Below are 22,929 nucleotides of genomic sequence, written 5' to 3' on the forward strand. Positions count from 1 at the left end.
TCTTCTTAATCTTTTATTGATTGTACATGGCTGCCCGCAGATATAATTGATGTAGAAGACAGGATATGAAGCACTGCATACTGTAACATACTGAACAAAAACTGAAAGAATTGCATTTCAGTGAAGATACCAGGGCCAAAAACCTGAAGACTTCAAAACAATGATAGACTTTGGCTTTTTTTTTCTTCCCTTACTATCAATTCCTTTCTGTTGATGCTTCTGAATTTTTTTCCATTAGCATTGCAAAGCATTTTCACAAGACTATCTTAAGCAAGCCAATGCACAGATATCACAAAAATATTCCATTGCACGCCCCAGGCCAACATTTTTCTACTTTAGATGGGGAAATACTTCTGCAATTGTGATAGATCCCTTTGTGCCAAGAAGTCCTCACAACAAATTAATGACCCCTAATTTGGCAATCCCAATAAATCATTGTTTGAGGCTATGCAAATAGATAGAAAAAAGACTGCCTTTGTCATTAGGAACAGAGCGATGATGCTTTGAACACATCTTAATTCTTATGACCAAAAGAAAAGATACTTTATTTCTACAGCATTAACAGTTCTGCAAAAAAAAAGTCATAAATACAACAGCTTAAAATCTACCAAGTATGACTATCCTCAAATATGAATCAGTGTCCATAATATTTTTATACATCAATATTTAAGGCACAGTAATACCTGCGTGGAGCAGACAATGGTAGCTTGAACGAATAGACTTGGCTGACTCAGCTGCGGTGTTCTTCAAACAATGTTCGGCACAAACAGAAGTTACCAGAGTGCACTTTTCAGGGAAATTGCAGGAGAGAAATCTCATTGAGCAATATATGGTACAATCAATTAAGCAAGGATAACTGCAGCTACAAATTCCAATTTGTTGTAATTTACTTTTTGAAGTTTATTTCTAAATAGGAGACCTTTCAAAACTTCAATTGAAATGCTAATGTACCTGAAGAATGACTTTCACTGTGAATGTCAGCTATCTTTAGAACATGATAGAACTGACGAAATACAACTGTTGTGTTGGCATCACAAAGAACTGTACTGATATTCAGTCATTACTTCCAATATTTAAAATCAATTGAATTAAATAAATTTAAATTAATAAACTGAACAAACCAGTTGCCATAAAAATGGAAAGGCTTTTCATCCATTCAGAACTTAATATTGGTTCAAGCAGCATAAAACAAATATGAACTGCACTCAATTAAAATGCAAACAAATGATCTTAAGTTTATATAACTTACCTATGTTTTACTGATACACTCAATATTTGATTTTTAGATTCAAGTTTCATAATTTTCTGCAGCTCTTCTGTCACCATTCCCATTGCGCTTGAACCATGTACTTCCACAATAATAAACCAACACAGAATGAAGTGAAGAAAATATTTAGCTCTATGATTATGTAAAATAATAGGGCTGCAAGTAATATTTATAACACAAGATTATAGTTCTGCTTAAGTAAAACCAAGTTTGAGAGGTTTTGGGGGCAATAGAATCTCAAAATATTTACTTGTAAAGCTCAAACCCATAATACTCTAATAACAAAATGAGAGAGGGTGGCTACAATAGTTTAAATTTCCAAAAATCAAACAGCAGTAACCCACTTAATAATGGAGTTGTGAATTATTTGAATTATTGGGGTTGAATGAAACCTTCATGCACGGATGCCAAAGCAAACCAACAAAATGTGCTCTGATGAGGATCATTAACCTGAAACATTAACTTTGTTTCTTCCTCCACAGATGTTTCTTCCTGTCAGACTGAGTATTTCCAGCTGTTTCCATTTTTAATCTAATAAAAGCTGCCTTTCTGCATTTAAAAGAATAGCAATGTCTCAAATATGTTTTGATGCTTTAACCATACATGTAGTATGGGATACTAATGCCATAATACAGCATCCTGGTACACAAGCAATGTGTCTGGGAATATCTCTTTTCTGATTTACTACAGAGATGGATTTCTGATCTCATTCATACATCCAAAGGAAACTGAGGACACAATCGACACATAATGAACAATCTGGAAACAGTATCCATCAGTGTATGGTGAATGTTTACAGGAAAAGCACAATTACAATTGTAGAGGTTGAGGGATAATGTCTGAGCAAAGAATTTCCAGGACATAAGGAGACTACAAAGAGATATATAGGTTGGTTAAGAAAGTGGGCAAATGGAGTATAATATGGAATTGTCAATTTTGGCAGGAAGAATAAAACAGTATGTTATTTTAAATGGTGAGAAAAGAGATTGCAGAACTCAGATGCGGAGGGGACCTGCGTGTTTCTGTGCATGATTTGCAAAAGGGTAATATGAATGGAGGCAAGTAATTGATAAAGCTAACAGAATGTTATCATTTATTGCAAGGATTGAATATAAAAGTGAGGTGGTTATGGTTCAGTTAAAAAGGGCCACATTGGGAATACCTTGCACAGCATCGGTTACCTTGTTTAAGGAAGGATTGTAAATACACTGAAGCAGTTCAAAGTACTTGCAGTAGGAGTAATAGCTGGAATGGATGGGATGTAATACTAGGCTTGTAGTACATTAGAGTTTAGGGAGGCAACTTAAATACCCTGAAGGGTTTTCACAAGGTGGATGTGGACAGGATATTTATGGGAGAATCTAGAACTAGTCATCACTGTTTAAAAAATAAAGGGCCACCCATTTAAGTTAGGCGAGGCAAAATGTTTTCTCCAAGGATTGAGCATCTCTGGAACTCTCTTCCTGAAGGGGCAGTGGAAAGTGAGTCTTCGAATAGTTTTAAGGCAGAGGTAGATATATTCTTGGTAAGCAAGAGGGGTAAAAGATCACCAGTAGTTGGTGGGAGTGCAGAGCTGAGGTAACAATCAGATCAACTATGACCATGTATTGAATGTCAGAGTAGGCGTGAGGGACGAGTCACCTATACCTGCCCCTAAATTCACGTGTTCATTAAGTAGTGCTCACAGTTCTACAGTAGAACGTCAAAACTAAAATAAATAATTGGTTTTGAATCCCTGCGGCGAGTTCTAAAGAGTGCCAACTGAAAAGTTTCAGTTTCCTGCTCCATGGCTTGCATTCGCTGCTAAGTGCACTGTGTAACATGTTAGACCCGATAAGTCAGTAAGGCCTATATTATTTCATTTTACAGCACACACTTTAATGTAGAACTATACACTACAAGGCTACCAGAAAGAGCACAAGGCAATTGCTCAGTGAGGACATGCCTGCCACTTTAATAAATGCAATATCTTTCCTCCCATATCCTTCACAAACATCTGACTTTGCATATTCAATACATAAATCATACTTGCTGTATTTACACGTTATACATTGCAAACCTACAGAAAATAAGGTGGAAGAAATTCTGGATCAACCATCTGCCTTGCAGTATTTTACAGTCTTGTACAGGAAAGATTCTTTGACCAAGGGGACAGTCAGCATGTACACCACAGGTATGTACTACCAATAATTGTTTTAATTACAAAAAATAAAAAATCTTAACTAATAAAAGTAGGTGTTTTTTAAAATGCAACAAGCAGTGCTAAAACTCAGTAAATATATACGGGGAAGGTGACATTTTCTGAAAACTCTGTGGTGCATTCATTGCATGTGTGCAAAGCTTTAGGTGTGATGCTGGTGCTCCCAAGATATTTTTAAAAAACAGCTGAAAGCCTTCGAGACCAATGGTATCAACACTGGGTCGGTACATCCTCTAGGTCTGGGGCTGGTGTCTTGTACCATCCTCTGTCAGATCATACCTGGAAGATAGTTAAAGATATGATCACCTGCACTGCGAAGGCTACAAAGGAACCTGGTTCAAGACAAGCATTCACAATCACTTTCTGAAACAAAAAGAGATGGTGTATTTTCTTCATGTGTGGTGTAGTAATACTTGGAAAGTTTGATCTTTGTTTTGGTTTCCTGATATCAGACTGTGAACTTGAATGAACACACCGAGTTGATTGGAATGAACTCTTAACTCTCCATAGTGTTTCACAAGGCAATGACACTCAAAGCAGCCCCAAATGGCTTGCAATGGAGCCTTAAATCTCAAGCTCAACTCCAACACAAACAATATGCAGTAAATATATGAATAATTGCCATTAGGCAGTCTACCCAAATTCTTTTCTTATCTAAGCCCTAGGTTGCTACATTTTAAGGTCACAGAACAAAGAATGCAGTGAAGGACACTGACTGGGTTTGTATACTGTTCTTCCACCTGAGGGACCAGATCCATAGCCCTCCCCACACTTCAGGCCTTCATCCCTCCTTGATTATTTAGACTGCCTACTGCCCTTACAATGTTGGTTATTTAAAATTTACATTCTAAGTATTCAAATCATTTCATGCTTCACCCTTCATCTTCCCTGCCCCTTCCCAAAACCACGCAACATGTGCCCTCAAACTCTCAGCTCCTTTGTCTTCCTGCATCTTGTGCAAATCTTCCCATCCATGATGACAGCTCCCTTGGGCTCAGGTCTGGAATTCCCTAACTTGATCATCATGCCTAGTATCTCCCATTTTTTTCAACAACACTGTGATTGCCTTGGGACAAGTTGTTCAAAAACTGATCACGTCAGCTGCTATAACCTACATGATGCATTCCTATTGAAACAGTGTTGTTGTAGACTTGGTACTTACCACTGTGTAGAGCCTTTAGTCACTTCCTCAGTCATTTCTATCAGGAGCTACAGTGAAAGAACAAGAGAGTCATAAAGCATCTTAACACTAGAGATGCTACAAGGAATAATTTAAACCAAAGTCAGATGCACTTGAGGAGAGGATAAGTACATAAATGAGAAAAGACTAGTTTCTGTCGATAGCAACAAATGAAGTAATAGAGAGCATGGAGGCATAACATAAAATGCCAGCATGGGCCAAGAGACCTGCTCCTGCAATTTATTTTTGTTCTTTCAAACACCGGACTGATCTGCTGTGATTTTGAGAATTCTTTTCATTTAGAAGTAATGGTTCAAAAGAGTGGAGACAAAGTAATGCATTAAAAAAATGATCATGCAATAAAAGAACAGACCCATATTGCTTGTTGGAAATTCAGACAGGTATATGGAATGAAACAGTCAAAGGAAATGGGCCAAATGCAGGCAAAAGGGACCAGCTTAGATGGGCACCTTGGTTGGCTTGGACAAGTGGGTTGAAGGGCTTGGTTCCATGCTGTGTGGTTGATAGTTTGCTTCCCCCATCACCATCTTTAACCCCTTTCTTTCTTATTTTAGTTTAGCAAAAGCAAACTTGAACTTATTACTTACAATTAAAGTGATGAAGTGTTGTATGTTAAACAATAACTAAATACCCTGTGCTATTTAACTCATTCCTTATTTAGTCCCTTCAATGCAAATTTTATCATAGCAATTAGGCTGTATCCTAACTGGAAGTTAGGGATAGAATTTAACTTGCAGGACCAGCTCTCTTGGCCCATGCTGGCATTTTATGTTATGCCTCCACACTCTATTACTTCATTTGTGCTATTGACAGAAACCAGTCTTTTCTCATTTATGTACTTATCCTCTCCTTAAGTGCATCTACATTTTTGGTTTAATTATTCCTTGTAGCAAGTAAGTTCCACATTATACCACTCTCTACGTTAAAACATTTCTCCTTAATTTCCCATTAGGTTTATTGATGACCCATTTTGTTTTAAGAGACTCATTTTCTTTCAGAACTTGTCTGGTATACTTTGTGTAATTACTGCAATTTGTAATTACAAAACATGGTCCAGCTTGTTTTACTCTGAGCTTCATAAGCAAGCACTGAGACAATTTTTATCTTTTTCTTTTCTCTTGCCTTATTTCTGTCATGCTGTACCTCTAATTCAGGAATACCTCCTTCTAATGTTATTGCTAGTTGAGCCATTCTTCATACACAATCAGCATAATTTTTTCTTTTGAGTACTACAATAACTATAAATCCTGATCAACAAGGATCCACCCCTCATCAGACTGTGATGTTGATTGCAGGAGTGTCCCCATCACAGCCCCAAAACCTGACTGCTAATCCTACATTTAAGTATACCCATGCCAAATTGCCTGCCAATGGAAAGATTCATAACCTTTGGTGGATGGACACAAGACGACTACTAGGAGATGAATGCCACATTCCCCAAAGCATCAAAAGCCCGTTTGCATTTGGAGGTCAAATTCTTTATCCTTTCTCCTCACCACAAATTACAGCCTACTCCTCGGCAGCTGTCTGAGGTTGAAACAAATTGCCTACAAATTTGATGCCATTTTCGACACAGATGTAGTTACAGCCATAGAATTATACGTACAGAAACAGGCCCATCAGCACAAGATGGTATGATGATCATGCCGAGTATCAAACACTCATCTTTCTTTTTCAATCTTTTTATTAATTTTCAAATTAATACAGATTAATACATATAACATCGGTAATTATACACGTAATACAAAGATCGGGAGGACAATCATGACATATATAGACGTAAAGAATAAAAAATATATTCTAGGCCCCACGGTTTCTTGGTAAACAAATATATTATTAAAAAAATCAAAAGGAGAAAGGAAAAGATATTATATGAAACATACCCCAAATCGGAAAAAAAATTGTAAATAATAAAATGAAACAAACTAAAAAAAATTTTCAAAAGAAAAAAAAAACTGGACTGATATTTCTCGATGAACAAAAAGCATTATGTTGTTGCGGCGACTCATCGATCCGGCTCCCGACATCGTGAACGGAGGCCCTGATCCAAGATGGCGCGGGGCCCTCCTCCTCCTCCATCGTTGGGCTAGGAAAGCCCGCACACGGAAAGGTCAGGTGACCCGCACGTGACGTCAGCGCGGGAAGCTTTCGGGTATTAAAGGCACACCGGGCCACTGTTGTTCATTCAACTCCTGACTTCAAACAATCAACTCTGTCTTCATTTTGTAATGTGTAGCTAGCCACTACATCAGTGACCCTGATGGGCCCAAACGCTTTTGGACCCACGATGTCCGCACAACAAGAGGTACAGGCCCTTAAAGTGCCCACCTTCTGGACCCTCAGGCCTCGTGTCTGGTTCGACCAGGCCGAGGCCCAGTTCCAGATTCGCCAGATCACCAGGGACAACACCAAGTACTACTACGTGGTGAGCACCCTCGACCAAGACACTGCAGCCCAGGTCGAGGACTTCATCCAGGCGCCCCTGGAGGAGAGGTACGATAAGGTCAAGAACCTCTTTGAGACTTTCGGCCTTTCCCAACACGAGCGGGCCTCCTGCCTCCTCCACCTTGATGGGTTGGGTGACAGACCCCCCCCCCCTGCTCTCAAGAACGAGATGTTGGTCCTGGCAGACGGCCACAAACCCTGCCTGATGTTTGATCAGGCCTTTCTGGAACAGTTACCTGACAACATCCACCTGCTCCTGGCGGATGCCGATTTCAGCAACCCCCGGAAGGTGGCTGCCCGGGCGGATGTCCTTTGGTGGGCAAAAAGGGAGAGCGAGGCATCTGTCGAGCGCGTTGCCACGCCACATACCGAGCAGCCCAGCAGGCTAGACCCGGCAATTGAATGCACCCCACCCACCACCAGGTCTGAGACACCGACTGACCAATGGTGTTTCTATCACCAGTGGTGGGGCGCAGACACCTGCAGGTGCCAGCCACCATGCAGGTTTCCGGGAAATGCCAGAGCCAGCCGTCGCTGATGGCTATGGCGGCTGGCCACCCAGAAAACCTCTTGCATGTGCGAGACAGGCATTCTGGCCATCATTTCCTGGTGGATACCGGAGCCGAAGTCAGCGTCATGCCTCCCAACAGCCACGAGACTCGCAACTGCACACCAGGACCTGGCCTCAGAGCCGCCAACGGCAGCGCCATCTGGACCTTTGGCACCTGTTTGGTACACCTCCAGTTCGGCACCTGCAACTTTACTTGGAAATTCACCCTGGCCGCTATTTGCAACCACTCCTCGGGGCAGACTTCCTTCGCGCCAACAGTCTGCTGGTTGACCTGCAGAGTAAGCGTTTGGTACATGCCAGAACCTTCCAAATGTTCTCATTGGGTGAGGCCAAGCTACCGGCCCCACACCTTGACTCCATCACTATGTTGATGGATGAGTTCGCCAGGGACCTGGCAGAGTTCCCGTCTGTACTAACGCCCCAGTTCTCCACCACCATGCCCAAGCACGGCGTCCAGCATCACATCCCCACCCAGGGCCCTCCCCTCCATGCCCATGCCCGACGGCTACCCCCAGACAAGCTCTGCCTTGCAAAAGAGGAATTTAAAAGGTTGGAGTTGGGGATCATCCGCAGGTCGGACAGCCCATGGGCCCCTCCGCTAAACATGGTCCCCAAGGCAGCCGGAGCTGGCGATCACCGACGCCTGAACGACATTACTACCCCGGACTGGTACCCCGTGCTGCATATTCAGGACTTCGCTGCCAACCTGCACGGGCGGTCCATTTTTTCCCCCAAGGTCAACCTCATCCGTGGCTATCACCAGACCCTGGTGCATCCAGACGACATTCCAAAGACAGCACTGATCATACCTTTCGGCCTCTTTGAATTTGTCCGGATGCCCTTTGGCCTGAAGAATGCTGCTCAGTCCTTCCAACAACTGATGGATGCATTCAGGCGCAACCTTGACTTAGTCTTCATATACCTCGACGACATCTTGATCGCCAGCAGCAGCCGCCAGGAACATTTCACGCGCCTCTGTCAACTCTTTTCTTGCCTGAGGGATTTCGGCCTGACCATCAACCCAAGCCAAATGCCAGTTCAGGCTTGAGACAATCAATTTCCTGGGCCATCGGTCAACAAACATGGCACCACGCCCCTGCCTGCAAAGGTCGACACCATCCACCATTTCGCCAGACCCACCTCTATCAAGGGCCTGCAGGAATTCCTCGGTATGGTAATCACCGGTTCACACCATCCGCGGCCCGCATCATGCGCCCGTTGTTTGCTCTCCTGTCGGGCGAGGACATTGTTTGGTCAGAGGAGGCTCACACCACGTTCGTCAAAACCAAGCAGGCCTTGGCAGACGCGGGTCATGTTAGTGCATCCTCGTATGGATTGTCCCGACTGCCCTCACAGTTGACGCCTCCGGCACAGCGGTCGGAGGCGTTCTAGAGCAGCTTATCGAAGGACGTTGGCAACCACTAGCGTTTTTCAGCAGACACCTTCGACCACCAGAGCTCAAATATAGCGCCTTCGACCACGAGCTGTTGGCGTTGTACCTGGCCATCAGACACTTCCGATACTTCTTGGAGGGCAAGCCGTTTACAGCCTTCACCGACCACAAGCCGTTGACCTTCGCTTTCAACAAGGTCTCAGATCCCTGGTCAGCACAGCAGCAGCGGCACTTGTCGTACATCTCAGAGTACACCACTGACGTCCGCCATCTGTCCGGGAAAGAGAACGTGATCGCGGATGCACTGTTAGGGCCCACCATCCAAGTTTTGTCCCAGGGAGTGGATTTCGGCGCCTTGGCGGAGGCATAGTGAACGGACATGGAGATGCCCAGCTATCGCACCGCAGTCTCTGGCCTGCAACTGCAAGACCTACTGGTAGGCCCCGGTGAGCGCACCCTACTCTGCGATATCTTCACAGGTAGACCTCGCCCCATCATCCCAGTGGCCTGGCGTCAACGGGTGTTTGATTCCATCCATGGCCTGGCACACCCGTCTATCTAGACAGTAGTCCAGATGGTGTCCAACAAGTTCATCTGGCATGGCCTGAGTAGACAGATTTCCGAATGGGCTCAGTCCTGCACTCACTGCCAAACCTCGAAAGTACAGCAGCATGTCAAGGCCTCCTTGCAGGATTTTCAACCTACCCGCCAGAGGTTCGACCATATCCATGTCGACCTGGTCGGCCCCCTCCCAGTCTCCCGAGGAGCGCAAGTACCTTCCTCACGATTGTCGACCGTTTTACCCCACTGGCCAGAAGCTATTCCCCTCGCAGACACCTCCTCCCAGTCCTGTGCACGGGCCCTTGTGTCAACTTGGGTGGCCCGTTTCAGTGTCCCAGCACATATCACCTCAGACAGGGGAGCTCAATTCACCTCCGGCCTGTGGTCCCTGTCGCCGACTTGTGGAGTTCCCGGATCCACCTCACCACCGCCTATCATCCGCAATCCAATGGGCTGGTGGAGAGGTTCCATCAACACATGAAGTTGGCACTCATGGCCCGCCTTAAGGGGCCCAACTGGGTGGATGAACTCCCTTGGGTCCTGCTGGGGATACGTTCCGGGCCAAAAGAGGACCTGCATGCCTCGTCCGCGGAGATGGTCTACGGAACACCCTTAGTCGTCCCGGGCAAGTTCCTACCAACCCCTCAGGGGCCAGAGGAAGAACCTGCTGCGACGCTCAACCGGCTGCGCGAGCGGCTTGGAAACCTGGCCCCGATACCTACCTCGCGAGACGGACAGGCCCCGACTCGTAGGCCGACTACCCTCTGAGACTAAGTTTGTCTTTGTCAGGAGGGGCGCACATCGTACACCGCTGCAGCGGCCGTACGAAGGGCCATTCCGGGTCGTCAAGAACAATGGGTCTATGTTCGTGCTGGACATTGGGGGGCACGAGGAGGTTTCTTTTTACAATTGACTGGCTGAAGCCGGCTCATTTAGACTTGGACCAAACCGTAGTGGTCCAGCAAGTGCGATGCAGGGGCAGGCCACCCAAGTCATAGTTTATTTAATTCTGGTTTTCGCGACGGGGGTTATGTGGTGACTCACTGCACCGGCATCGAACTGGCTCCCGACATCGCGAACGTCAGAGGCCCCGATCCAAGATGGCGTGGGGCCCTCCTTCTCCATCATTGGACTAGGAAAGCCCGCGCACCGGGAAGGTCAGGTGACCCGTGCGTTACATCAGTGCGGGAAACTGTAGCGCGGAAGCTTTTGACTTCTGACTTCAAACAATCGACTGTGTCTTCATTTCCTCGTGTGTAGCTAGCCGCTACATCGTCAACTCCACTCCCCTAAATTCACAGATTATTGAAAAAGGGATCTATATCATATGAAAATATTGAATGAATGGACTCAAAACTTCCTCAAATTTAAGCGAAGAATCAACAGTACCACTCCTGATTTTTTCTAAGTCTAAACATGGATATAGTTTGAGAAAACCATTGAAAAGTAGTGGGAGCTATTGGATCCTTCCATTTAAACAAAATGGATCGCTTGGACGTTAATGTAACAAAGGCAATCCTACGACAAGCAGCAGCAGATAGGTGGCCAGATTCCATCATTGGTAACCCAAAAATTGCAGTGATTGGGTGAGGTTGTAAATCAATATTCAATACAGTTGAAATAATGTTAAAAATATCCTTCCGATATTTTTCCAAAAGAGGACAGGACAAAACATGTGTCAGGGAAGCCACCTCCGAAGTACATCTATCACGTATAGGATTTATATGGTGATAAAAACGGGCTAACTTGTCCTTTGACATATGGGTCCTGTGAACCACTTTAAACTGTATCAAAGAGTGTCTGGCACACATTGAAGATGTATTAACTAATTGAAGAATTTTCTTCCATGTCTCTGTGGGTAAAAGTATCTGGAGTTCTCTTTCCCATTCATTCTTAATTTTATCAAGTGTCTCTGGACGTATTTTCATAATTATGACCATAAATTATGCTATCAAGCTCTTCTGATAGGGATGAAAGCCTAAAATTTTTTCCGTAATTTCAATTTTATATGGAGTCGGAAAAGAAGGCATAGTAACTTTAAAAAATTTTTAATCTGTAAGTATCGAAAAAAGTTTGATTTAGGCAAATTGTATTTATTAGACAACTGTTCAAAAGATAAAAAAGTTATCAATGAATAGATCACGAAAACATGTTATTCCCTTCATTTTCCATAAGAAAAAAGCTAAGTCGATTCTGGATGGTTGAAAGAAAAAATTAGATTGAATGGGCTTGATAAGTTAAATTTATTCAATCCAAAGAATTTACTGAATTGAAACCCATATTTGTATTGTATGTTTAACTATTGGGTTAGTCATTTGTTTACTCAATATCAAGCACTCATCTGTACTAATTCCATTTACAGGATTTGGTCCACAGCCTTCATAATTTAAGTACCTGTCTAGATACTGCTTAAATACCCTGACTGTCTTGTCTCTGCCACACCTCAGGAAACGTATTCCAAAATTCCAACCTTCCTCTGGGTGGAAATATTCCTCAGATTCCCTCTAAATGTTCCACCCCTTACCTTAGTTTTAGGCACCTCTGCTATGGGGAGAAGTTTCTTATCATTTCCTATTTATGCCCCTCATGATTTTGTCTACCCCTATCACATCCCCCCACCCCCAGCCTCCTCAACGCCAAGGAAGATATCTAAGCCTATCCATTCTCTCATCATAACAGAAAAGCTCTATCCCTGGTGAGTCCTCTGCATCCCCTCCAGTACAATCATGCTCTTCCTAAAGTGTACCAGCACTCCAACCTGTGGCCAAGCCAATGTTTTTACGAAGTTGCACCATTCCCTTCCTGCTGTTATATTCTATGTCCAGCTAATGAAAGCAAGTGCCTCACAAGCCACCTTCAGGGATCCTTGGACTTGTACACCAAGAATCCCTCTCTCCCTCAATATTCCCTGGAAGCTTTGCATCCACCCAAATATCTGATATTTCAGAAAGACACAAGTGCAGATGCTGGAATCTGGACCAACAAAAATCTACCAGAGGAACTCAGTAGGTTGAACAGCATCTGTGTGGGGGGGGTAAGAAATTGTCAATGTTTTGGGTCAAAACCTTGCATCAGGACTGTGTGGAGAGGGAAGATAACCAGTATAAAGCAGAGAGGGGGAGTGGTGAGACAGGGGCCAGTAGGGGTGATTGGTGGACCAAAGATGGTGAAGAATGTGGTTGAAGAGTAAGAGAGCAGTAGAAACCATAGAGGGAGAACAATGAGAGAGGGTCCCAACACTCCCGAAGAGAGGACGAAAATTTCTTCAAAGTTGATATGCCTTGAAGAGACTTGGGAGTGGAGTAGTAAAGTGGAGACATGAGACTGCAGACACTGATATCTGGAGTAACAAACAATCTGCTGGAGGAAATCAGTGGGTATGATATTTCACCCAGACTGTCTACCTCCACCTCTGTAACACTGCCTGATTACACCTCTGCCTCAGTTTTTCTGCTGCTGAAACCCCACCCATACCTTTGCTCCTGTTGGACTTGAATATTTCAATACTCCCTTACTCAGCTTCCCATATTACAAATTTGCACCAATACCTGTCCACCCACCACCCCCATGTTCAGTGACCAACAGAAATTCCTTACTTGTCAAGACTGCAAATTAAAATTCTCATCCTCGTTCTTAACACCATCACCACCTCTGCCCCCATGACCTCATCACTCCCTATCTTTATACCCTCCTGCAGCCCAACCACACTTCAAGATATTTGGACTCATCCAATCCCAGCCTCTTACCACACCAACCACCATATCCAGCTCAGTGACAGAAGTCTTTTGATAATGCTCATGTGCAAAGAATTTCTGGAAGTTTCACCATATCAAAAGGAGTTACATAAATGTAAATTACTAATGTTTTTGATTAAAACCATGAGTGGCAAATAAATCATTCCACGAGTATAAAATTCTGCATTTGAACTGAAAGTAGACAGTGAAACTTGCCTTTCCCAGCAACCCTTTGTCCCTTGATAAAAAGCCACCACTGTTCTTCACAGCGACATCCAGAGTCCTCTTCTGTACCTCTGCTTGTGACACAATGAACTCAAATCTGTCAAAGAAAAAAATTAGAAATATTTCCTGAAATTCTGTTTTAACAAAAAAAAAGTAACTCCACCTGAAACTAAGAGCATTAACTACCACACATCACATGGCATTCATGAGATTAACTTTCCCACCAGCATATCTAACTCATTACTGCATTAGTATTACCTTCTGTCCTATTAGAGAGACATAGCTTAAATAACTGATGAAATTTTGAACAAAGTATCCTGCAAAAGTGTATGCTACATTGTGCCGTGATTTTAGTCAATGGGTCAACAGGGAGTCACTGAATGGGGATCACACTTCCTTCCCTGCATCTAGTTGAAACCCAACAGAAGAATAAGTGTCTCTCTCCCTCCCTTTTGTACTCCTGCCCGCCTGAGTAATACACGACGGTGGGTGGAATTACTGTGCGAGAGAAGGGAAAAGACTTAACTCCAGTCTCTTTCCTTATCCCCAGGGCCAGTAGGCTCCAACTTTTATTACCTTCATGTGTGAACTTAACTATAGGTTCAAAGTGGAAGAGTTACAATGCTATGGTTGATTCTATCCTCACCCAGGTTTCAATAAAAAATACAATAGCTAGCAGGCATTATTTAATAGAAAGGAGGAATATTGGCTAATTATTTCTTTTTTTCTATTCCCAGCTCAGGAAAACAAAAGTCAACTAACTCAGCACAGCAGAGGCTTGAAATCTGCATCATTAACAATTAGTGGGATTCAGTCCATATCAGGTTGACCACTGAGTGGAGAGAACATACCAAATTTATAACCTAAAGGCACTTTCTACAGAAAACAGTAATGTTTTAACTCTGGTAGGCTTAATTATTTTTTTGCAAATCTAGCAATTTTTGCATATTATATCTAAATTGTATTTCCAGTATTGAGCCTTCAGCCGCCAACACCCAAGAACACAACAGTGGCCTAATGCTGGAATATTTTCAAATAAATGAAAAAGGATATTCCACCCACGTTTCATCATAGACTGGATTTAGCTGTCGTTTCAACACAGATGTTTTTCTCCTTCCTGATCTTCTTTTGTCAGGCAGCAAATACAATCGAACATATGGATCTGAGCCGTCCTCAGAAAAAGCTATTAAGTTACTGCAGGAGAATAAAAGGTCATAACTTAGAGGCTATAATTACATTGGTTTCCTTACACAAAACACCACAGAACTGATGCAAAACCAGATTACAACATTGCCCTAAATTAACCAAGTTTAACATTTACCCAAGTTGGTTCTTTTATATTATGCCAATTAATATGATTTTTATTTTCTAATTCTAGCAATTTTTAAAAAAAAGTTCTCCATGTACTTTATCAGCCAGTAACAGCATAACACCTCAATTTGTTAGACACAAATCAAATAAATTTAATCTCTAAACCTATCAATCGACATCTGCATTGCAACACAAAAAAAGCTGTGGAGTGAAGATTTCAGGCATACAAGGCTACTCCTTCCAGTCCATATACAGCTTATCTGTATCCATCCAAGACACCTTTGCTCTCTTCCTAAGTTATGTAACAGGACAGAAGCAGGAAAGTCTGCACCCTGTCAGTTTTAACCCAACAGCTGCCCTTGGTTTTTATCAATTAGACATTCAACAGGCATCTGTAATAAACTTGATTCCTGAGTGGTTCAATCCCATCTCACACACCAAATTGCAAACTACTTGATTTTCAAATCGCTTACTTTACAAACCCCACATATACATGCGTGAACACATCACCGGCATGCTCAGTTACTTACCGGCAAGCGTGTACAACCACAATGAGCTTGTTTCTCTGAGAACTGTGCCGAAGTGTCAGTTGAATCTGACCCAGTGGTGATTGGCCAAGAGTTGTTCCACTACAACACAAAAGCAGCACAAATATTCACTCAAAAGATCAATTCCGATGAAACACAACATAATTAAAATCACTTATCACATATATCACTTATCACACTGTCTTATGCTGAGAGGTTGGAGAGACTGGGATTGTATACGCTGGAATTGAGAAGATTGAGAGGGGATCTGATTGAAACATACAGGATTATTAAGGGATTGGACAAGATAGAGACAGGAAATATGTTCCAGACGTTGGGGAAGTCTAGGACCAGGGGGCATGATTTAAGAATAAGGGCTAGGCCATTTAGGACAGAGGTGAGGAAAAACTTCTTCTCCCAGAGGGTTGTGAGTTTGTGGAATGCACTGCCTCAGAGGGCAGTGGAGGCCAATTCTCTGGGCACTTTCAAGAAAGAGCTAGATAGGTTTCTTATAGATAGGGGAATCAAGGGATATGGGGACAAGGCAGGAACAGGATATTGATTGTTGAGGATCGGCCATGATCTCAAAATGGCGGTGCAGGCTCGAAGGGCCGAATGGTCTACTTCTGCTCCTATTGTCTATAAAACAGAAGATCAGAGAGTAACAGGCTCTAAAACAATGTCTTAACATTTAGTTTTCAAGAATATCAATGCACTCAAACAGAAGTGGTTTAATTGAAACACAGTATTCTGAAGGCTCTTGACAGGATAGATGTGGAAAGGATGTTTCTTCTGAGGGAGAATCCAGATATAGGGATCAGATTGTTGAGACTTTGGAATCTTCCTCAAAGGGCAATGGAAACAAAATCTCTGTATACTTTTAAGGCAGAGGTAGTTAATAAGCAAGAGGGTGAAAGGCTACCATAAATAGACTGTGGAGTTTAAGTTACAAACATCAGCTACGATTAAATAGCAGAGCAGACTTAAGGGGCTGAGTGGCCTACTCCTGCTCCTAATTCATATATTCACATGAACATACTTAGGGTATCGCCTCTGTCAGCGAGGACGCAGGATGGATCATACGCAAAGTGAACTCTGCTTTGCCTCATCTCTAAGACCCTTATCACTTCTTCAAATGCTAGCAGTTGTAAGGCATTTAAGAAATATTGCTAGTTCGTGCAACAACATTGAACAACTAATTTTGCTCTGTATTCAAATGCTCAGTCACCTGTAATCTATTTGCACTCAGTTATATCAAGCCAGCAGAGTATCCATCAGTTTGGCCTGGGTTCCAATGAAGATGAGGAGGAGAATGTTTTGAATCAAATAAACTGAATATTGGTAAATTGATTTATTATTGTCACGTGTACTGAGGTACAGTGAAAAACATGTCTTGCATACTATCTATACAGATCAATTCATTACAACAGTGCATTGAGGTGGTACAAGGTAAAACAATAACAGTGCAGAATAAAGTGTTATAGTACAGAGAAAGTGCAGTGCAGGTAGACAATAAGGTGCAAGGTCGCAATGAGGTAGATTGCGAGATTAAGAGTCCATTTTATCGTCCTAGGAAACCATTCAATTGTCTTATAACAGCAGGATAGAAGCTGTCCTCGAGCCTGGTGGTACATGCTTTCAGGCTTTTGTATCTTCTGCCTGATGGGAGATGGGAGAGGGGAGAAGAGAGAATGTCCAGGATGGGTGGGATCTTTGATTATGCTGGCTGCTTTAACCAGAGTCCATGGAGGGGAGGCTGGTTTCCGTGATGTGCTGAGCTGTGTCCACAACTCTCTGCAGTTTCCTGCAGTCATGGGCAGAGCAGTTGCCATACCAAACCGTGATGCATCCAGATGGGATACTTACTATGGTGCATCAATAAAAATTGGTGAGGGTCAAAGGGGACATGCCAAATTTCTTTAGCTTCCTGAGGAAGTAGAGGCTTTGGTGAGCTTCCCTGGCTGTGGCGTCTACATGGTTGGACCAGGACAGGCCATTGGTGATGTTCACTCCTAGGAACTTGAAGCTCTAAACCTCAGTACCATTGATGTAGACAGGAGCATATGCACCACCCCCTTCCTGAAGTGAATGACCAGCTCTTTTGTTTTGCTGACATTGAGGGAAAGGTTGTTGTCATGACATCATGTTACTAAGCTCTCTCTCCGACTCATCATTATTTGACATATACCCACTACGGTGGTATCATCTGCAAACTTGTAGATAGAATTAGAGCAGAATCTGGCTACGCAGTCATGAGTGTACAGGGAGTAGAGTAGGGGGCTGAGGACACAGCCCTGTGGGGCACCAATATTGAGAATAATCGTGGCGGAGGCATTGATGCCTATCCTTGTTGATTGTAGTCTGTTGGTCAAGAAGTCAAGGATCCAGTTGCAAAGGGAGGTGTTGAGTCCCAGGTTTAGGAGTTTGGAGATGAGTTTGCTTGGAATTGAAGGCAGACCTATAGTCAATAAACAATGGTCTAACGTAGGTATCTTCAATTGTCCAGATGCTCCAGAGATGTGTTGGGCCAGGGGGATGGCATTCACCTGTTTCGGCAGTAGGTGAATTGCAGTGGGTCAAGGTTGCCTGGGAGGCTGGAGTTAACGTGTGCCATGACCAGCCTCTCGAAGCACTTCACGATGGTGGACATCAGAGCCACCAGGCGGTAGTCATTGAGGCATGTTACCTTGTTTTCTGAGATCTTGTTCTCTGATTTTTACCATCACGAACCAGCCTTGTGCTCACTAACACAAAAAAACTCCCACTTAATCAATACCTTCATTTTATAATTATTATCCTTCTTTTCAAACTTCTCCAGACCCTGCCCCATCCATTTATAACCTCTTACAATCCTCTGAGAGATTCACATAAACAAGGAAGTTCATTGCACCTTGGTGTGTATGACAATGAACTAATCTGAGTCTCCAATGGTGTGCCTTTCCGATTCTAACATGCACTATTTCTATTTTAATCATTCCAACACTGGCACCTATACCTTCTTAAAAGCTACCACTTTGACCAAGCTTTAATCCATCGTTACGTGGTCCCAAATTCAGCAAGTCCCTCTGCAGCAACCTGAAAAGCTTTACTCTGTTAAAGGCCCTACAGAAATAAAAATTGTTAACTAAAGCCAAAAACACCTTTCCTTCGGAGACATTTATATTGCAGCAAACAAAACCCAAATATTTGACACTTAAAGCTAGCTTGCAAGATGGAACCACAAGATTCCACGTGCCCCACCTCCCCCCAGTGTAAAAGTGAGTAGGGGTTATACTTCTGCAGTTGCCGCAGCCTCTGGTGCAACTCCTGTGTGGCGAAGGGTAGTGATATGTCAGAGGCGATACTTGGGGTTGATTCTTTGGCCGCAAGGTGTGAAGGAGAGCCCGTTTGACTAGAGGTGACGTGAGCTGTCGAAGTTTGTTGAAAACTTGTGGACCTCTGGGGACTCTGGGAAGAAGTACTGCTGATCTCCACCTTGTCCGTCTTCTCATCCTTCTTAATGCTGGCATTAGCAGGAACGGATAGGGCTGATTTGTTTGATTCCGTGGGGGCAACCGGCTGCATTTTTGGTGTTGACCTCCTGCTGTCCTTGCTTTGTGATGGCTGTTTCTTTAACTGAGCTGAGGAATGATCTGTAGCTTTGTCTTTCTTTTCAATGGCAAGGATCTATGAAGATGGCAAAATATGAGAATTACTTCACAACTTCTCTGATAAGTATAAAGACAATTTAACTGCAAGTCTTAAGAGTTTAGGACTGAAATTAAGATCTATAACGGGCAAGGATGAAATTGAATTGATTATCTGGAATATTCAACTTGTTTAAGAAAAAAACAGAAAATGCTGGATTTGCTCAGATTTCAAGCATCTGCAGTATGCTGGATCATTTCAGAAATTATTAGACTGCAACAGGAGAGCAGAAAAGTTCTCTGAAGGGATGATATTGAAGGAAGACCAACTTAATTCAACATTTGATTTCCCCTGTACGATTCAGCCCAAAGAGATGCAGACCAGTTATCCTGGCAAGATTTCTCCCTTTGACAGATTCCAAAAGGAAAGCCAGTGACTTCTTTTTAAGTTCAGTTGTTTTTCTCAAGGTTGAATTTGAGGGAAATTCCTTTTAGATCTTTTATCCAAATTCATTTTCCACGTCACATCAATCAGATTATCATGTCTATTTAATCTTGAACTTTTTTTAAAAAAAAGAGAACTATATTTCTGTAGATGACCTCAGTATTCATAGAAAACAGTAAAGATAATCTGTAGCAGTGTGCTGCTTAACAAATACTATTTGGTGGCAAATGAAACATTTTTTGCACAAAATTGCATCTTAATCCAGAGCTAGCTTTTCATCTCCAACTAATAACAAGAGAATTGAGCTAAATGATTGCACAAATCAGCAAGAGCTATAGTTTTTTTTCCCAAATTCATAAGCAACAACAAAGAGCAATTTCTATATCCTTACACTGCACTGCAAGGCACGATAAAGATAATTGAAATTGAACTACCAACTCCCTAATCAGAGTAAATTAGCATGGTACAACTTGTTTGTCTACATTTTTTTTTACTATCAACTAATCTACAGATAGATGTCATAGACAGGGACCTCCTTTTTCCCAAGATCCCATGTGATCTGCAGACACCACTTTTCTGACCACTGAGTGGACACCATTTTCCATCACTATCCCCACGTCCCTTGATTCCCTTAATATCCAGATACCTACTGGTTTTGAATATATTGTTTAATATATCGAATAGATTGCATATTTTGTTTTTTTTTTACAATACTACTGTTTCTACAATACTACAGTGCCTTCTTACTCTATTTCTCGTTTCAAACTGATTCTAGATCTTGACATACTAAGCCACATCATTCCTCATCACTGCAGTGATCACACTATCTATTAACAGAGCTCCCCCACCTCCTTTTCATTTCTTCCTATCCTTCCTAAATGTCAAATCCCCCCAAGGATAGAGTTCCTACCCTGGGCCACCTTGCAGCCAGCACTCTGTACAGGCTATCAGATTGTACCCATTTATCTCTATTTGTGCTGTCAACTCATCCACCTTGTTATGAATGCTGCGTGCATTCAGAGGATAAGCCTTTAATTTTATCTTCGCATTTTTCTGGTGTACTCTCATCCTTCTTCCCGATGCACTTTGTTTATCGTTATCCCGCATCACTGCCTTCTCTTTACTTTTACCCCTTTGCCTGAGCCTTTATCTCCTATTCTCAGTTGAGCTTTTCTCCCACTCAACTACCAAACCCCTCCCCAGCTGTGAAAATCCCATCACAGAGATATTGGTTCCATTCCCATTGAGGTGCAATTCATCTGAATAGTGGAGGTCTAACTTCATCAGAAACTGTCTCAATTCCTCGGAATCTAAGGCCTCCCTCCTACACCATCTCTCCAGCCACGGTCCATCTTAGTTCTGTACTCACTAGCATGGCACACTGCTGGTAACTCAGATTACTACACGTGTTCCTGCTTTTTAACTTCTTTCCTAGCCCCCTTAACTTTGCCTGCAGAACTTCATCCTTCTTGCATGGTACTAAGGCAACATACTATCCCGGATTTATGTCTGCGGCTGCAGAAACACCTGTCTGATCCCCTACTGTGGAACCACCTACCACTACTGCTTTCCTGTCATCTCCACTCACCCTTGCAGCGGGACTTGCAGAGGACTGAAAAGCTTGAGGATGTAGATGTTAGGAAAGAGGTGCTGAAACCTTTGGAAAGCATCAAGTTGGATAAGTCGCCGGGACCTGATGAGATGTACCCCAGGCTGCTGTGGGAGGCGAGGGAAGAGATTGTGGAGCCTCTGACGATGATCTTTGCATCATCGATGGAGACGGGAGAGGTTCTGGAAGATTGGAGGGTTGCGGATGTTGTTCCCTTATTCAAGAAAGGGAGTAGGGATAACCCAGGGAATTATAGACCAGTGAGTCTTACCTCAGTGGTTGGTAAGCTAATGGAGAAGATCCTGACTGGCAGGATTTATGAACATTTGGAGAGGTATAATATGATTAGGAATAGTCAGTGTGCTTTGTCAAGGGCAGGTCCTGCCTTACGAGCCTGAGTTGAATTTTTTTGAGGATGTGACTAAACACATCGATGAAGGGAGAGCAGTAGATGTAGTGTATATGGATTTCAGCAAGGTATTGATAAGGCACCCCATGCGAGGCTTATTGAGAAAGTAAGGAGGCATGGGATCCAAGGGGACATTGCAGTGGTGGATCCAGAACTGGCTGGCCCACAGAAGCAAAGAGTGGTTGTTGAAGGGTCGTATTCTGCGTGGAGGTCGGTGACCAGTGGTGTACCTCAGGGATCTGTACTGGGACCCTTAGCCTTTGTGATTTTTATAAACAAACTTGGATGAAGGAAGTGGAGGGGTGGGTTAGTAGTTTGGCGGATGACACAAAGGTTGGGGGTGTTTGTGGATAGTTTGGAGGGCTGTCAGGGGTTACACAGAGGGACATAGGATAGGATGGCAAAGTTGGGCTGAGAAGTGGCAGATGCAGTTCAACCCAGATAAGTGTGAAGTGATTCATTTTGGTAGATCAAATATGATGGCAGAATATGTATTAATGGTAGGACTCTTGGCAGTGTGGAGATCAGAGGGATCTTGGGGTCCGAGGTCCATAGGACGCTCAAAGCGGCTGTGCAGGTTGACTCTGTGGTTAAGAAGGCATATGGTGTATTGTCCTTCATCAATCAGGGAATTGAATTTAGGAGCAGTGAGGTATCGTTGCAGCTGTCTAAGGTCCCTGGTCAGAACCCCACTTGGAGTAGTGTGCTCAGTTTCTGGTTGCCTCACTACAGGAAGGATGTGGAAGCCATAGAGGGTGCAGAGGAGATTTACAAGGATGCTGCCTGGAATGTGGAGTGTGCCTTATGAAAGCAGGTTTGAGGGAACTCGGCCTTTTCTACTTGGAGCAACAGAGGAGGAGGGGGGGACCTGATAGAGGTATATAAGATGAGGAGAGGTACTGATTTGGGTAGATAGTCAGAGGCTTTTCCCCAGGGCTGAAATGGTGGCCACAAGAGGACATAGGTTTAAGGTGCTGGGGAGTGGGTATAGAGGAAGATGTCAGGGTAAGTTTTTTTTTATCTCGAGTGGTGAGTGCGTGGAATGGGCTGCCAGCAATGGTGGTGGAGGCGGATACGATAGGGCCTTTTAAGAGACTGTTGGATAGGTACATGGAGCTGAGAAAAATAGAGGGCTATTGGGTAAGCCTAGTAATTTCTAGGGTAGGGACATGTTCGGCACAGCTTTGTGGGCAGAAAGGTCTGAATTGTGCTGTAGGTTTTCTATGTTTCTACCCCCCCAATCAGTCCCTGCTCTCTGAATAGTTCAACCATCCACAAAACCTCGCACACATGCAGTTGTACGGCCAATGGGAAGAGTGCACATTGATGGCTACCCTCTCGATTTATCACCAAATGAGGACATTTAGTATTTTGTTCAGGCAGCATATTCCAATGAAAGACAACT

The 22,929-nt window shown here is 43.3% G+C and overlaps 1 protein-coding gene across 1 annotated transcript in view; it reads right to left on the reverse strand.

Annotated features, from left to right (window-relative positions):
* Positions 1-22,929, reverse strand: part of esyt2b (extended synaptotagmin-like protein 2b) — a 135,912-nt gene continuing 112,983 nt past the window's right edge. Inside the window, 6 exon segments of the mRNA XM_052016001.1 lie at positions 1-3,746; positions 4,630-4,676; positions 13,589-13,694; positions 14,660-14,791; positions 15,439-15,537; positions 18,710-19,101. Coding sequence (XP_051871961.1) covers positions 3,701-3,746; positions 4,630-4,676; positions 13,589-13,694; positions 14,660-14,791; positions 15,439-15,537; positions 18,710-19,101 — 822 coding nt within the window. The 3' untranslated portion in view covers positions 1-3,700.

Source organism: Pristis pectinata, chromosome 5 (genome assembly GCF_009764475.1).
Source record: "Pristis pectinata isolate sPriPec2 chromosome 5, sPriPec2.1.pri, whole genome shotgun sequence".
Classification (NCBI taxonomy): domain Eukaryota; kingdom Metazoa; phylum Chordata; class Chondrichthyes; order Rhinopristiformes; family Pristidae; genus Pristis; species Pristis pectinata.